This window comes from Rattus norvegicus, chromosome 9 (assembly GCF_021556685.1).
Source record: "Rattus norvegicus strain SHRSP/BbbUtx chromosome 9, alternate assembly SHRSP_T2T, whole genome shotgun sequence".
NCBI classification, from domain to species: Eukaryota; Metazoa; Chordata; class Mammalia; order Rodentia; family Muridae; genus Rattus; species Rattus norvegicus.
Genome location: NC_141542.1, coordinates 99,565,670 through 99,583,988, shown reverse-complemented (window position 1 = coordinate 99,583,988; position 18,319 = coordinate 99,565,670). Strand labels below are relative to the sequence as shown.

At 43.7% G+C, this 18,319-nt stretch overlaps 1 protein-coding gene across 2 annotated transcripts in view; it reads right to left on the bottom strand.

The window, feature by feature from the left end:
• The window catches only part of Daw1 (dynein assembly factor with WD repeats 1), a 39,436-nt gene that overhangs the window by 11,820 nt on the left and 9,297 nt on the right, over window positions 1-18,319 (bottom strand). For both annotated transcript variants that reach the window (XM_087566813.1, NM_001025025.1), the window contains exons 2-8: window positions 14,018-14,090; window positions 12,928-13,072; window positions 11,333-11,391; window positions 10,296-10,418; window positions 5,827-5,926; window positions 3,084-3,191; window positions 605-711 (exon numbers count right to left, since the gene is read on the bottom strand). In XM_087566813.1, coding sequence (XP_087422939.1) covers window positions 605-711; window positions 3,084-3,191; window positions 5,827-5,926; window positions 10,296-10,418; window positions 11,333-11,391; window positions 12,928-13,072; window positions 14,018-14,090 — 715 coding nt within the window. The remainder of the gene's footprint in view (window positions 1-604; window positions 712-3,083; window positions 3,192-5,826; window positions 5,927-10,295; window positions 10,419-11,332; window positions 11,392-12,927; window positions 13,073-14,017; window positions 14,091-18,319) is intronic.

The following is an 18,319-nucleotide window of genomic DNA, read 5'->3' as shown; positions in this document are numbered from 1 at the left end:
CTGTCAAAATTCGGAGTCCAAGAGTGGAGTTTTTCCAACCAAATATGCTAATTTAGCTAATGTGTTCATGAATAAGACCAACAACCATTAGAAAGGAAATTAAAGTTCTTGAACTAAATTAAGTTTGGGAAATTCACTGAGTTTTAATTCATGATATTCAGCCGTACCATAATAAGATGTCATTGAATCTTGATTATAGAGTGCATGGGACTAATAGCAACTGCGTAACCAGGCTCTGTGTAGAAGGCCTTCTCTATGAAGCTGCCTTGTATTATTTCCCCAGAATTATGCAAAATCACTTATTTTGTGGATCAGAAATACACTAGAGAATCAACTATGGGAACTGGAGAGGTATCTCATGGTTAAAAGCATGTGCCACTCTTGCCAAGAACCCAAGTTTGGTTCCTCAGACCTACATGCTGGCTTTCAACCATGACCATACCAGACGCATTGTGGTGCTCATACATACATGCAGGCAAATTACGAAAGACATAGAAGAAATAGTCAACTGTGAGTTATACTCCTTCTTAGGCAAGGCTAAGCTAATATATAACACAGAATCTTCTTAACCCCTGACACAGGTCAACAATATCTAGAAAGTTACCTTCCAGTACTAGCGTCCCATACTACAACTGTGTGGTCAAAGGACCCTGTGATGATTCTGTCTCCTGAGGTGTCAAATGACAAGGAAATGATTTCTGCCAAATGACCCTGGAAAAGAGAACAGATACAGATGTCTACATGTGTAGATAAAAGCACGTAGATCAAGAGTATATGTGAATAAGAGTATAATAGGTGGTAGAGGAGAGAAAGCTGTGGAGAGCAACAGGAAATCCTGCTGGGCTGCGCTGGGCTGGACTGGGCTGGGCTGGACTGGACTGGACTGGGCTGGGCTGGACTGGACTGGGCTGGACTGGACTGGGCTAGACTGAACTGGGCTGGGCTGGGCTGGGCTGGGCTGAGCTGGGCTGGGCTGGGCTGAGCTGGGCTAGGCTGGGAGGAACTTTATATGTGCACAGCTTTCTCTGCAAGGTGACAAAGTTGAGAGAACAGAATTTGGTGACATTTGCAGAGTAAATCAGCAAGGTTCATTCCCTTGCACACGTCAATCAGGTTCACTGCAGAACAAGATGTCGTAGGGCAGGAGTGGGTTGTTTTAGAAGCAAAAGAATGCATTTGGGGAAACTAGAAGGAGTCTTCTGCATTATCCCAGAAAGAGTTAAACTGGGCCATTTTCATGTAGATGTGACAATAAGTGGTGGCCAAGAGAAAACAGTAGATGGGATAATCTAGTAACTTTAAAAGGGAAGAGACTCCTGTGAGAGTGTGGTGTGGAACTGATCAGTGTAGGCAGTGCCGACTGTCTGTGATCTGACTCTCCCTCCTCACACACTAGTCCTGGGGATCCCACTGTATGATGTCATATGAAGAAGCTCCTCCTACAGCAAAATCTGAGAGCCTGAAAGAAGATCTCGTTTAGGGTGTGAGCTTCACTTTCCTAGTTATTTCAGTAAATACAATTATATATTTTATTTTTATTAGTTTCCTTTTGTTTTGCTTTTGCACCATATCCTTGAACACATAATCCTCCTGTCCCAACCTTTGACCTGCTAGGATCTTTCTTTCCCTCTCTCCCCCTTTCCTCTCCTTCTTCTCCCCCTCCCTCTTACCCCTTGCCCTTTCTCTTCTCTGTCTGTCTGTCTGTCCTCTGTGTGTGTATGTACATGTATGTATATATGTGTGTATGCCAAGTGTGTATGCAACTATATCTGTCATGTGTGTGGTGTGCATATATGTGCACATGTATGCTATGCAGATGCACTTACCTTTGGAGGCCTCTGTGGAGACCAGAGATCAACTTCACATGTATTTCCTCGTCACTATCCAACTTAGTGTTCTTGAGACTGTCTCTCACTAGACGTAGAACTGACTGTTACACTAGGCTGGCTGGCCAGCAAGTGCGCAGGACCCAACTGCCTCTACTGTGGAGTGCTGGGGTCACACATCTGTAACCTGTTATACACTGACGTGCAAGGAATCTGACTCCACTGTCTCATGCTCACTCAGAGGGATGTTACCTGCCGAAACATCCCCTCAGCCTTTGATTGTCTTTATAAATAATAAAATAGCTTAAAAGCTCTTTTACAATTGATTTGCTGCCAAGGTGAAGTGTAGCTGAGCCCCCCCCATGCACATGGGGGCTTTCCATCAGCAGACAGGTGCGCATGTGCAGAGCGGGACTCAGGTTGCCAAGCAGAGGAAGCAAGGTCAGTAGGAGAAAAGAATAAGTAGAAGCCACAGGCACAATGAAACTCCATGTTCAAGAAACTCTGCTCCATATTGATATTAATGATGCTGGGGCCTTGGGTTTTAAATAGAAAAGCTGTTGAAATAACTTTTAGAATATTTTTTTCTCCTCTTGCTTTAGTGTAGTTTTAATTTTGTTGGGGAAAGTATCCTGTTTGTATTTGTTTGATTTGAGTTTTAAAAATTCACTTATACTTTTAAAAGGACGAGGAAGCCAGGAGCCCCATCCAATAGTTCCCACTCCTTACAATGGTGTTGTAGCTGCTTGGGTTGGGTGGGATGAAGAGGAGGGTGACAGGTCCTGAGAAGGTGTCAAACATAAGGTGTTGACAAGCAAGACCAAAACCCACAGGCATCCTTTCTGTGGGCCATGCCCTTTGGCCTTTGTGCTTCCCGTCCCTTACCCTGCTTATTCCGTGTAACCCAGAACTGAGCGTGAAAGGGAAGGAAGAGAATGAACCATAATCACAGAAAGTATCTTCTGGAATGGCCTTGAAATGCTGCGTGTTCCAAACACAGCTCCTGCCCGTTTTCTTTCAGCCAGATGGAGGAGAGGTGCTGAGATTATGTGGTGTACGTAATGAAAAAGAAAACCTCTCTGGTTTCTCCAGCACCATCACCGGGGTCTGTCCCAATACTCAGCAAGCCAGCTTTAACATCTCCCACAGTCTAAAAGCCAGTGGCTCGAAAACCTCCTCTAACATAGCCTTCATTTTATAGCGAAGCGGAACTAATAATCCACACAAATGGTGGTCTTATCAACAACACGGACATACGGTTAGAGTGACCACTTCCTCTCCACTCTGAATGTCCCAAAGTTTGGCCGTCGTATCCATACTTCCCGTGGCAACCACTGTGCTCTGAGGGTTGAATGATAAACACACCTACAACACAAAGAACACGGAATCATGACTGTCTGGACGCTTATTATGCATGGAAACTCTTGATTTAGGTTTAGTGTGTTGTGTGTGATCACACGAAGCCATCAACAGTAGGAAACCTGTGATCTACAGGTAGAATCCTGGGCGATCTCCTCCTTATCCTTCCCATGCTACCTACTCTGTCACAGGCTCCCTTTGCAGTTTGCAGAACACAGAATGAAAACTAAAGCATGGCCCATCTCCTGCAGGTCTCAGGCGAGGGGCTCTCTGGTGTCCTTGTAGCTATGATGGCGGTCCTTCTGAGCATGCTTTGTAGTAGTTACCTGTGACATCGCTCACACTGTCAATTCCACATCCTGGATGGTCTTCCTACAGGCAGTCCTTCCAGTCCCCAGACTCATGCCCTTGGTCTTCCCGTTAGCAACTGCGCCTATGGCTTTATCTTCATTACCAATAGCCCATCTCTGGTTACAGTGCCTGAGTACGCTCATCCGGCTTCTCAATTGCCATCCCTTCCTGGTCCCAGGATACCTCTGCCTCGTCTCCTGGCCTATCACTACCATTCAATTGATAACCCTGGAAGCATCGACACCTTCAGCATGCTCAACACTGTTACTCTCGACCTATCAAGTTCACTCTGTGCAAACTCCTAATGCTAACTCTATCCAGCAAGGGCTTGCAGTCGTCCACCCTCCCTGCCTCATCACCCAACCACGGGAGCTATAACAGCCTAGTAGAGACCGGTGATGTTACTCCAAGAGCCTTTCTTTCTTCAATCTGGAGACCCACATTATTAATGTGGTAGCCAAGTACCTCTGACTCCACTTCATTAGCAGTTCTTCCTGCCCCATCTGCCTTAGGACAGCCTTCACCATTGGATCACATGGATAGCAGTAAGATCCCCAGCTACCTCAGGTCTTTCCTGCCTTCCAATTCTCCTTTATAATTCAATAATAATGATAATAATGATAACAACAAGAACAACAATAACATCAAACAACCAAGTCTGGCATAACTCTCCCAGCTAGAAGGTTTCAAAGACATAGCATTCATTACTCACAAGATAAAGCCCAGAGCCCCTAGTATGTCATGTTAGTCCCCTTAGATCCACCACATGACTTTTGCCTGCCTCTTGTGCTCATTCACTTCCACTTAATGTCCTGGCTTTGGTTGGATAGAGACGGACAGAGACATAGCGTCATTAACTCGGGAAGCTGTGCATCGCAAGGGACCTTTGCCCTTCACCCTGGACCAGGTGTAGCAGCCAATTGAGCCAGGGTGTGGCACAACCATATTGTATATTCCATACAGGTCATCTCAGGGGAAGGGTCAGTTCTCTGGACATAGATTGCTACCTGAATACTAAGAAATGAACCCTGGGTGCGAGCTCCGAGCACAGAGGAGTATTGATCGACCCCTGTGTCGCGAAAGCACATGCCCCTTCTCTATCATTCTTTCTGGACACCTTCCCTGGCCAAGGTCACTTGATTGTCCCCACTCCTATAACCCAAGGTCGCACACACGCTTCAAACACAATAGATGCCGGATCTTTGAATGTATTTGGTGATGTGTCTCCTCCTTCTGCTGAACTGAAACTGCTGACTGACAAAACCCTGCATCCAATCCCGTCAGGCATCCCACAACTGCCTTCCAGATGTTGTATACAGACAGCTCTGGGGCTTTTGTTTTGTTTTGCTTTTCCTTCTTTTGAGCCCAAGTTAGCCTAGAACTCCCTATGTGGCCAAGAATGACTTTGATCTGGTTTTCCTGCCTCTACCTCCTAGGTGCTGGGATTACAGGGACTCCTTACCACTTAGCTTATGCGGTGCTCAGAATCAACCCATTGTGATGCTGCTAAACAAGGACCTTACCAACTATGGACAACAGTACTGTCAGTGCCTCAGTTTCCCTAACTGTACCTCAAGATGGCTCACTGAAGGACCAAACCTAAGCTAGTATACATCAAGGGCTTGAGAACAACAGGGAGTGGCACTGTGGAGTAACCGCATCGTCCCGTGTCTACACAAAACCCTAAACCCAAGGCAGGCTCTTGTTGAATGAGTGATGTGACGTGAACCTGAAGGTGGGTGACAACCAAGTTTGCTCCTAATCCAAGCAGCCTGTTTGTTCTCCAGGATGCTCACAAGCTCCACAGGTGCCATTATCTCACTAATTATCATAGAGCGTATACAGGTGAGGGGGGACAAGGATGCCCTAGTATTGAGAGCTGTTTATTTAGTCTTAGACAATGTGTACAAGCCTGAATCCTCTCAAAATACACAAAATGATCAGCATCCATGTTCCCCGTGTTATCTTGATGACCTCATCAAACCTCATTGAGACAATTCTCTAATAATAAGCAAATAAAAGTCAGAGAGCATGGCTGCCCCATCACGCTTACATCCCAATCACGTGTTTCGTGGTTACTTAGTCAATGCATGGCATTGGAACTGTATCTGTGAGCGGTTAAATCTTCAGTAGTGAGAATTACATCTATTCTGCTTTGGACGATGCATGCAGACTCAAAATACTGGATCAAAGCTTGAATATTCAATATAAAAGTGATCTCCGCTCTTGAGATGGAATCCTAAAAGAAAAGGCGTCACGAAGGAGGCTTCAGGATGTCAAATGTACTCACGATCTCTGCTGTGTGGCCCCTGAAGGTGTGGTAACACTTTCCCGTCTCAGCACTCCAGAGTTTACAGGTCTTGTCGAAAGACCCTGTGGCGATTTTGTCACTGAAAATTTTCAAACAAATTAGAAAACAAATTCAGCCACCTTGCACAATACACTGAACTAAGACCAGACGTACCCAGCTACCAACCATCCTACTTAGGCACACACTGCACTGTTAAAGCAGTAAGTAATTTTGTATTTGTTCTGGTAACAAAATCAAGGTCTAATAATTAATGCTATCAATTCATAAGTATAGATGTTAAATATGCTTCATTATAGATATAAATATATTTTGTAATTATTTCAATTGTTGAACTAATGTAATAACAATGTAACTTCAGAAAATTAGCTACATGAATACCAATCATCTCTAGCCTTAGCTGTATGGACCTAAACTCTGTTATAGGTGTACAAAAGGGTGACACTAAATTAAATGGGAAAATGTCAAAGAGGTAAACCTAGGTAAGCATGTGACTGATAAAATGTTGAGAAGTTGACCTCAGTGATTCCTTGAGAAAACAATACCAAATTATTCCTGTTATAGAGGGAATCTAGACTGGAAGACTAGAATCCTATGGGCAAAAGAGATGGTCCAGTTGGTCCAAGTATTTGCTGTACAAGCTTGAAGACCTGAGTTCAAGGCCCAGGACCCATATGAGAAAACCACATATTTGGGCTGGAGAGATGGCTCGGGAATTAAGTGCATGCTCTGTTGTTGAAAGGGACCTGAGTTCAATTCCCAGCACCATCATCAGGTGTGTTACAACTCCAGTTCTAGGAGATGCAATCCCCTCTTTTGGTCCCCAAAGGTACTGCATCCGCACACACACATGAGCACACACAAGCATATACACATAATTTTAAAATTAAAATTAAGAAAATCGGAAATATCCAGGCATTGTGAAAGAGGTATTTTTGAGGAGGTAAGAACAACAGGTCCTTGGGGCTTTGGGTCCAGTCTGCACAGCCTACTGAGCAAACTCCAGTTTGGATATAATGAGACACCTTATATCCAAAAACATACTTGAAATACACATCTTGAATACACGCGCATGCACACACACACACCACTTTATTCTTTGATGGCTGTCTCAGATTCATTTTCTAAACCCCAAATGAGATGATGTGCTAAGGAAAACCGTACTTTAGCTCATAAATAAATCATCAGGCAGGGACAACAACTCTTTTCATAATTTGACATGTGGATTTTCATCAGAGGCACAGGTAGAATTTAATAGAACAACCAGAATCTCTGCCTGTCTCTAGAAAACATTGTTCACTCACAAGAATAGCATGCCGGTTAAATAGACAACTGAAGAACATTTAGTAAAATTAAACATTTCTCCAGCATTAAAACAGTATCATTTGTGATTTCAACACTTTTTCATTTCTACGAGTTAGTTTAATTAAGTACCATAAAATTTTCATTATAATACAAAAATGTATGCATCAAAGTCAATTTTCTGCAATTTAATTATACTAGTTAATTCACCCATTGTACCCATTTAAGCTTATTGTGCCATCATACTTAAGGTGTTTGGGGAGTGATCTAAAAGACATGATGACAGGAGAATCCGCATGCCGATTGTTTTTTTTTTTTTTTTTTTTTTTTTTTTACAGTCTAGATTTTTTATTTATTTTTGTACAGTAAGCCACGGATTCACAGGGAATGGGCTCTAGCAGCACAGGCTCCTCCCCGTCGGTCCTCACAGCGCATGCTTCTCTGGGTGGAGCCGGCTGTTGAAGCTAGGTGCCTTTCTCTTTGGCTTCCTTCTTTTTTTCTTTTTTTTTTAATTTATTTAATACTTAATAATAATTCTTTGGTTTCCGGGCAAACATCCCCCTCCCCCCTCCCCTTCCTTATGGGTGTTCCCCTCCCAACCCTCCCCCCATTGCCGCCCTCCCCCACAACAGTCTAGTTCACTGGGGGTTCAGTCTTAGCAGGACCCAGGGCTTCCCCTTCCACTGGTGCTCTTACTAGGATATTCATTGCTACCTATGAGGTCAGAGTCCAGGGTCAGTCCATGTATAGTCTTTGGGTAGTGGCTTAGTCCCTGGAAGCTCTGGTTGCTTGACATTGTTGTACATATGGGGTCTCGAGCCCCTTCAAGCTCTTCCAGTTCTTTCTCTGATTCCTTCAACGGGGGTCCTATTCTCAGTTCAGTGGTTTGCTGCTGGCATTCGCCTCTGTATTTGCTGTATTCTGGCTGTGTCTCTCAGGAGCAATCTACATCCGGCTCCTGTCGGTCTGCACTTCTTTGCTTCATCCATCTTGTCTAATTGGGTGGCTGTATATGTATGGGCCACATGTGGGGCAGGCTCTGAATGGGTGTTCCTTCAGTCTCTGTTTTAATCTTTGCCTCTCTCTTCCCTGCCAAGGGTATTCTTGTTCCCCTTTTAGAGAAGGAGTGAAGCATTCACATTTTGATCATCCGTCTTGAGTTTCATTTGTTCTAGGCATCTAGGGTAATTCAAGCATTTGGGCTAATAGCCACTTATCAGTGAGTGCATGCCGATTGTTTTAACTGCGATGTAAAACTCTAAGTGCAAACAATGTCACAAACTCTGTTGCCACCCTCTGCCACTCTGTCAAAGAAGGCTCCATGCCTTGTGAGGGCTGAGGGTCCTCTGCCTCTGAGGGTGGCCTTCTGACCCTTTGCAGTTTGCCAAAACAAGCCTCGTGGAAAGCACGATCACTGTCCCACTCCCGTGTTCACAAGTCTCTGTGAGCAGTCCAGTCCTGCAGGAGAGAGTGTGCCTTCCACAGCATGTGCTGACCACAGCCCTGTACCTCTGCGGGAAACAGTCACTTTAGAGACACATTGGCTATGGGGCAGCTGGTGAACCATTGGCATAAAAGCCAAAGCTGGCCCAGCTCCCTCACCCTGGTATGGCCATCAGGCTTGCACAGTCAGGGCTAGGATTCATGTGTGTCACCTTTAAAGACACCTGAGCCAGGAGAAATCTCCCTGGTTCCCTCCCCTTAGTCCTTCAGTTTCTTACCGATGTGTTCTAGTCGCCCCGAAGATAGCAAATCCCTCACATTTATTTTTTTTTTTTTAGTTTCAATTTTTAAAGCGCACACAACACACACATGAGAGAATTGAGATAGATTCCTCAAACTATCTTCATTAGCGGAAAAAATCATTCGGAGGGATCAATCGTGAAAACAAAGCAACACAAAAACAACAACAACAAAAGCCACAATCTTCAAATTTATACACTAGTGTGGCACTCTTGTAACAGAAAGCCAAGGACTCTGAACTCATTAAACTGACCCCGAGTTAGCAAATTAATCACCTGTGCTGAAAATTCTGACTGAATCCCCACCATTTTTAGCTTTGTTTTCTTTGAAATGAAATAAGAAAATCCATCTCATTGAAGAGATGGCTCTTAGGTGAGTAAAGGTGCCTGCTGCCCGGCAGGACGACCTGAGGTTGATCTCTGGGCCCCCACGTGGTAAAAGAAGAGAAGTGAGTCCTGGGAAATGGAACATGTCCTCTGACCTCCACATACTCACCTTGGCTCCATCCATCCACCCATCTATCTATCTATCTATCTATCTATCTATCTATCTATCTATCTATTCTGTCTCTATCCATATCTATCTATCTACCTATATCTATCTATCTACATCTCTATGTTATGTGTGAGTGTGTGAGTGTGCTTTAAAAACTGAAATTTAAAAAATTAATTGAACATGTATTTTAAATGTTTAAATAGCACAAGAAACCTAAAGGATTTAGATCCACAGGAGGGACCCACAGAATCCACTGGGTCTTACCCACAGCCTCACTCGGGAGGAATTTCTCAAACACTTTCCTTATTTGCTTTCCTAGAAGATGGCCACTCTCTTCTCACCTTTGTACCTCAGTAGCGTAGGCAATGGTTTTCTTTTAATTATTAAAGATACTTAGCATAATTGAATTCACTGGTAATTTCCACAAGTATGGTTGTTGAAAGCACAGGCTTATGGACATACAAGTACCCGTCAATACGCTCAGAACCTCACCACAGAAGAGTCAGGCACAGCGATGGGGTGCCTTGTGGCTACAGACACCCATGATGCCATGGGCGTCTGAAACATGTGGTGGGTAAGACCAAGGGACACTGTCAGTGTGCCAAGTCAGGTAACCCGAGATTGGCCTGAAAGGGGCCTCTACTGTCCTTGGCACCATTGTTTAGAATGTTACTATTTGCATAATTTCCTCTGGCCTGCAAGACTGAATGTTCATCTACAAAGGAAAGAAGCCATGCTGTGCAGTAGGTGAGTACCACTCTCCCCAGAGCCACCAACAGGATGCTCTACAAGAACCACTTCCTATCGCAGATACACAGTAGATTACAATGCGCTTTCCTTCCCTTCACCAACCAGGAGGCAGCGGGAGGGCCGCTGAAGGGGTGAGCGAGTGACGGAATGGACGAGCATACCCGTACGGATTGTTGAAGGCTATGGCATAGACCACATTCCTGTGACCTTCCAGGGTGTGCAGCTCCTCTCCAGACGCTGTGTCCCAAACCTTGCATGTCCGATCGTAGCTTCCTGTGATAAAACTAACAGAGGGGATAAGAATACAGTGCATGGTGAGCGTGGCGGGCAGTGTGCTCATAGATACCTTGGTTTTGGTGTTTTGTTTGTTTGTTTGTTGTTTTCCTAAGGATAACCCCTTTGTTAACCCCTGGTATGCCTTTTAATATTGGAAATCAGACATTCAGAACAAAAAATCAGTTTCAAGTTTTTTGACTTAAAGTGTGCATTGTAGTGACTTTTATGAAACTGCAAATGCTGTGATGTGATTAGGATGAAGCTCCCAGTTGTTGGATCATAGCTTTGGATGGTGTCGTTCACCCTCTCTTCCTCTGCACTCTACACAGTCTCTGTAACTGTGTTCTGCAATATAAAAACACACATCTGTGTCACAGCCATTTGGCTTGTGCTACTTTATTACAGCAATCCGGGGAACTGATAACGCATATTTACATGTCCATATATGAAAACAATCGTTTTATCTCCACTTTCCTAACCAGACTGCCCGATCCGAAGCTGAGCAAAGCATTCTCTGAATGTGGCATTGGTGGTTCTAAGCATTGTACACCAAAACACAAAGCTAGATAGAAAGGCCCTCTTTGAACCGACCCAGCTAGCCATAGTGCTGCCCCTGATTGGCAGCTCCCACAGCCAGGCAACGAACCAGGCGCCCAAGTGGCCTGCCCCGAGACTGCTTATTCTTGGCTGTAGCACTCGATTGATAACTTAGGTGCTTCTCACACAAAAATGATAACTTTTTATTAGAAAAACTTGGGTCAGAGCAGTGGGAGCAAGTGCTTGTATCCGTCCTCCACAGTTAGCAGAGTCAGGATATCCACGAGATGGACACATTAGGTCTGTAGGTAACTGAACTATTTGAGAAACCCTCAGAAATGTTCATCCTAATTGATAAAAGTTAAAAAGAACAAGGGGACCTTACCAGGAGCCTGCTTTGTTGAGTGCCACGTTGGTCAGGGGCAATATGTGTGCTCTGAGAACCTTCAACAGAAGAAAACACCATTTATTTTAGACTCGGACCAAATTAAATGTATCTATTTTAACTTTAAACAAAGGGTGACTTTTGATGTATTCTTAGCCATAGGTCATGGACAAGATCCTCAATAAACAGACAAAAGAGGAATAAAAGACAAACTGTCCTCTCAGTAGCCACAGATGATTCCAAGGAGTAACGGACTCATTTTCTGTCAATACCAATTTACTATTAAGATGAATTGTGGTTACTGAAGAGGATTCCAAAAGGCACTCTGTTGTAACATTGTTTATACATGCTACATACGGTTTTCTATGGAAGTTTGAACAGTGTACATAAGAAAAACATTAAGTATGTTTCAAATATATTTTACAATGCATTATTCATTTTAATCCTAAAATGCTTCATTTATCTTTGAACTCCTATGTTATCTATCAGTTAGTGGACACTTAATGGATGGTCATTGAATACATATAGTAATTGAATAGCCGATTGGACGAGTGGTTAGCTGGGGTGAGTCAGCATCAGACAGATCTGCTTCTAAACTTCAAGTACGGTTAGCTGCCTTTTGGCTATCAAGTACATTCCCTTACATGAGAAATTACAGGGTCACTGCAGTTACACGGCTCGTGTTTGTGATAAAACAGTGCCACCTGCTGGATAAAGTAAAAATGAAACACCTTATTTTCTGGGAACTTGGAATTGATGGGGACTGAGGAGAACCTGGATATTTATATCAAGTAGAGTTAATGAATGCTAAATTGCTAAATAAGAAGTATAGTTTTTATGATAATGATTGTGGTGATGATGATGCCTAAAACAAAATGATAATCCAGTGTAACATGAGAAAATCTTAAAACCATTTTAAATTTAATTTTTAAAGCTGTTCTTAAGTAATTACATAGATGCATTTGTTATATTTTTAGTTTTGTCAGAAACATATAGAAATAAAAGCATACTTCTACCATATTTGGTCAATAATTCACCGACTTGTAGTTTAGTTCATAATAAAGCAGGAAATGGAAAACGTTGATAAATCATGAAATACAGTACTTTAACTAGAAAATCATTTTGATAATCTAATAAAGTGGAGAAGTAAATTGACTTTAAGTCCTTCTTGAACTTCTCAAGAGTTAGTACTTTGAGAGTCACTCATTCTTTCAACAAATTCCTACCGAAGGGTTCGTCTTGGCAAAACACACGTGAAATACTAAAACCACAAACAAGTCTTTTTCTAGGAAAAGAATAAAACATAAACATGTCTGGAGCGGTGGCGATGCACGCAATTAATCCCAGGAGTTGGGAGGCAGAGGCAGATGGATCTCAGTGTCTGAGACCAGCCTGGTCTACAGTGAGTTCCAGGACAGCCAGGGCTACACAATGAAACCCTACCTCAAAAGAGAAACAAAAAGAAACCCCTATCTTTTAAGAAAAAAGATTACTTTTAAGAGAAATTAGTAAAGTTGTCTTTCCTGGAGTCCCTATGCGTGCCTTTAACAGGTAAGGTAGCAGCCATGGCCCTGGTGTCCCGAAGCACTCCTTACCTTAAACAGGTAGAAGTTGTGGTCGCAATGCTGCCGGAGTTTCTCCTGAAGCCTCTGCACTAGGAGTCTGACTTGCTTTGTCCGAGATGCTGTGATCAGAGGCTCCACTTTCTGGATCTCTCCTACTAGGGTGTTGACATCAGTACTGAAATTCACCCCAAACACTTGCATGTCAAATTTACATCTATGTTTACAACATGAAGAGTTACTTTATTTCAAGCCAGGGAGGCAGCTCGCTGGGTAAAGGTGCGCGCTGTACAGACAGGAGGACCTAAGGTTGAATCCTCAGTGCATTACAAGTGCCAGTAATGGATGGGCTCCTCTCGGGAGGGGGAATACAGAACAAGGAGACCTATTTCCGGGAGAAAGAAATCCAGGACCAAAGTTTGTAGCTTTTTTCAATTAAGGGTGCTACTGGTCCATGTGGCATGCTGGCTCTGCTTGTGCAGCATGGCGTTTCCTACATCATGAATCCTGGGTACTTCAACCTATGAAGGTGAATTCCTCTAGGCTCACATGGAGCTTCAGTGGAGGGGAGTTCTGGTCTCAAACCTGACAGTCTGCCAGCCTTGTAAAATACTTTTTTACTGAGGAAACAGCAGGCTAGATTGCATCTTTGAAACTAAGTAATCAGTACTGCTCAGGAGTATTAAGGCTTCCAACACCAGGAGAGCCTGAGGAACCCATACTGCTGAGAAGAATGATGGAGACATGAAGGTGATCTATGGGATCCTGGCTATGGCCCTGGAACACAGAAGGGAAGGGCAAGCCTCCGAGAGCCTAAGTACAGTATGGATCTGCGTTGATGGTAGCCTGTCAATACTGGTGTACTGGCTGGGGCTATTCTACCCGGATGGGGAAAGCTGGCCACTCTGTCTTCAATAGCTTCTGAAAGCTATTCTAGACTAACCAGATCGTCTTTTAAAATAGTCCTGCTCAGAAAAATGAAAAGGGGGGAAAGAAAGGGCAGAATAGTGAGCTTTATGTTTTTAATAATAAAGTCACATCAGCCCAGTCATACATCTTCATCAGGGTGTTTGTCTGAACGCTTCTGGCGTGAAGCCCGCCCTGCAGTACACAGCTCACTTACCTAGGACTGAGCTCAAGTAAATCTATGGATTTGGTCTTTAATTCTCCGCCTTTTTCATATTCCAGCATAATTCCTGTAAAATAAACAAGCGACAAGTGATAGGAAGAAAACCTAGGAAAGGTTAATGCACTTAAGAGGCTTTTTTCTTTTCCTCACTTCTACTTTTCAGATTTTTAATTGTTTTGCCTCTGTATTTGTGTGCGGTATATGCACGAGTTCATGTGGCTGTGTACACATGCAGAAGAGGGTGTGCACACACTTGCAAGAGCACATATGTCACCGGGCAGGAGTCAAGGTCAAGTCTATCATTCTCTACCTTATTTTTTCCAGGCAGGGTCTCTCAAAGTTCATCCATTCAACTAGAATGCCTTGCCAAAGAGCATCAGAGGTTTGCCAGTACCTGCTTCCCCGAGGGCTAGGATGTTGCCAATCTGAAATCCAGTCTTCAATTTTGTGTGGCACTGTGTTCTGAATGTGAGCTATCCCCTGTCAGTTCACAAGTATGAACACTTGGACCCTAGTGCATGCTGCTGTTTAGGACAGTCAGATGGACCCCTGCCCTCTGGGTCTTCCAGCAAGCCCAGCAGCCAAGAGGTCCCTTTTTCACTCCATCCACAACTCTACTTGCAATCCCAGATCCACACTCCATTTCCTAGGCCACAGCTCTGCCTGCATCCCTAGAGGCCTGCTGCCACTAGGACAACCAGCTCTAGCTGCAATTCCAGAGGCCTTCTACCATCAGGGACTACCAGGTCAACCAACACCAGAGACAACCAGATGGCTAAAGGCCAGCATAAGAACACAATCAACAAAAGATACCATCGATAGGACAAATGGCAGCCTATGAAATGGGAAAAGATCTTTACTAACACAGAGGGCTAATATGAAAATATATAAAGACCTCAAGAAGTTAGACACCAGCAAATCAAATAACCAATTAAAAAATAGCAAACAGAGCTTAAGGGGGAATTCTCAACACAGGAACAGATGCAGAGACCCACAGACAGACTTTAGAAAGAACAGGGTAGTCTTCTGGAAGACTTAGAGAAAGGATCGAGGGACCCAAAAGGGCTAGGGACTCCACAAGACCAACAGAGTCAACTAACCTGGATCCTTGGGGGCTCCCAGAGACTGAGAGGGACATAGGCTCCTCCACATATGTCGCAAATGTGCAGCTTGGTTTTCATACAGGCCCCCCAACAACTAGAGCAGAGGCCACCCCTGACTCTGTTGCCTGCCTGTGGATCCTGTTCCCCTAACTGTGCTGCTTTGTCTGGCCTCAGTGGGAGAGGATGTACCTAGTTCTACAGTGACTTAATGTGCCAGTGTGGGTTGGTACCCAAGGGGAACCTCCCTGTTCTCAGAGGCAAAGAGTAGAGTGGTGGGGGAGGAACTGTATGAGAGGGGACTGGGGCAGTGGAGCGGGGGGCACTGCAATCAGGATGTAAAGTAAATAAATTAATTAACTAATGGGAAAAAAAACATGTGGCAAGAACTTACTATGAAGAAACACTTATCAGACTAAAAATATGGGGGCAAAGTCTCCGGCTTATAAAAAATAACTTATTAAAATGAATCAAATGAGAAGTTTATAAAAAGGGGGGCTAACTTGAAATTATATTTGTGGTTTGTCTCAGTCATACTCAGATGACTAGATACATTACCTGTGTTTGTGAACACTTAGAAATCAACCCACACAGCAGAAAGGAAAGAGACTAGAGCAAAGGCCTGGTCACATCCTGGTCTCATGCATTGCCTGCTTGGTTGTACCTGCTCTGGGAGCAGCTGCATTGCCTCCAAACTCAAGTGTGGGTCACAAGAGCAACTTACACTTTTCAAACACCTTGGGTCTACAAATATGCTTTTAGTGTGTAATAGTCTCCATGTTAGAGTTGAGGATTTTAAAGCATTTCCATGGTTTTTACAGCAGATTCATCACATACCAGCATGACAGTATACTTTAAAAAAAAATAGCCACATGTTCCCCCAAAGAAACTCATCGGAACAGCGGCACAGCAGTCTTACACAGCTTCCACATGCAGCCTAATTAAAGCCAGCTGTAATATTACTCCCACTTCTGCATTCAAGTTCCTACCACACATCTGCTGTTTTGGATGAAATACAAGAAAAAGATGGCCGTGTGCAGACAGTTAAAAGCCTTTTGAAGTGAGGGTGGTTCTTCATTCTTCGTCAATATGATATTGGAACTTAACAGTTAAAGCTGCAATATGGCACTACAACCACTTGGGTGAGTTCTCTGATACACAGGTACATTAAAATCCAGATTTGCTGTGGGTTCTTACATGGGTGAACCTGGAAAAACACTCTTCAAACTACGCAGAGCTTTGAAGTGTTCACAGACTCCATCATGGAGCTTCCAGGGGCCACCTCTGTTAGCAGCACCGCCAATCTGTCATCAGAAAGCCCTCTGCTGGCAAACTGTCAAGGTCCTGGTGGTGGGTCCAAACTTTCTGAACCTTTTTTCTTTTCTTTGAAAGCTCAAATTCATCATTGGCAAGAAATACGTGGGCTTTCGGGAGAAACTTGAAGGTTCATGTTTGTTATTTTTCAAGCAAATGTCCGTCAAATGCCTCAAATCTAAAAAGTGTCAGTTACTGTCAGTCTTTCAAGTAAAAGTGGCCTTCGAGGGGTATCTCATTCTACAGTTCACACAACCATGTATATTTTCCTAAGGACCACCGAGGTGCTCACTAAACACATGAACATGGTATGTGTTTGTGTATGTACCATCGGACCCCTTATTTTGATTGACGCCCCATGCCTTTCTACTCATGACCCTTCAGAGGTACCCAGTCACAAAGCTCACACCATTTACTTCAAATGCATCTTCCTTGGGCTTTTGCAAATGTTCTCCCTCTTTCTCTTCCAATGACTTTGTTCCTTTACTCTCCTTTATTGGTAAACACTAATGCTCATTAGTGTCTCTGTCCAAGGATTCTTCTTTCTCACTCTATTATCTATCTATCTATCTATCTATCTATCTATCTATCTATCTATCTATCTATCTTCTATCTATCTATCCTTTATCCATCATCTATCTGTCTATCTTTCATTGGTACTTGGCTTTGTTATCAATACGTTAACCATTACTTGTAATTTTTAACTCAATTGCAGCTCCCCACAATAGAGCTCTTAAGTTACAGACGTGTAGGTGACTTGCCATCATGTTAAACAAATGAGGCTCTGCCCCACATGTGGCCCATACATATACAGCCACCCAATTAGACAAGATGGATGAAGCAAAGAAGTGCAGGCTGACAGGAACCGGATGTAGAGCTCTCCTGAGAGACACAGCCAGAATACAGCAAATACATAGGCAAATGCCAGCAGCAAACCACTAAACTGAGAACGGGACCCCCGTTGAAGGAATCAGAGAAAGGACTAGAAGAGCTTAAAGGGGCTCAAGACCCCATATGAACAACAATGCCAAGCCACCCGAGCTTCCAGGACTAAGCCACTACCCAAAGACTATACATGGACTGACCCTGGACCCTGACCTCATAGGTAGCAATGAATATCCTAGTAAGAGCACCAGTGGAAGGGGAAGCCCTTGGTCCTGCCAAGACTGAACCCCCAGTGAACGTGATTGTTAGGAGGAGGGTGGTAATGGGGGGGGGATGGGGAAGGGAACACCCATATAGAAGGGGAGGGGGATGGGTTAGGGGGATGTTGGCCTGGAAACTGGGAAAGGGAATGACATTCGAAATGTAAATAAGAAATACTCAAGTTAATAAAGAAAAAAAAACAAACGAGGCTCTTCTCCCACCCCTGCTCCTTCTTTGGGGTCCCTTCTTGATGTCACAACCTTGGAGGGAATTCCTTGCAACACAGTCTTGCGATACTTAAAACCTACACAGGTCACCCAAGTATCTGTCGAGTAGTGAAGCTTACTGCCTTAGAATAGGAAAAAAAACATTCAGAATGCTTTCAGTGACTGATGGAACGTCCCAGAACCTTCTAGCACAGGCAAACACTGGAGTTAGGGTGTTATTTGTCATAGTTTTCTTTGGCATTCCCCCACTACAACTGGAGATAGTCTTAGTAAAGATTTGGAGCTAGACTCGAGGTCTGTAGTTGCAAAATAAACCTAAAAACAGAAAGGGTTTTAAGGAGTCAAAATTCTTGTTTAGAGTGATGATGGTTTAGCATGATGAGCTTTTCAGCAAAATGTGGATATTGACATTTTTCTCCTTTTATTAGTCCTTTGACAGTTTCATACGATGTGTTTTGACCATACTCCTGCCATTCTCCATCTCCTCCCAGATGCACCCTTTGCTTCCC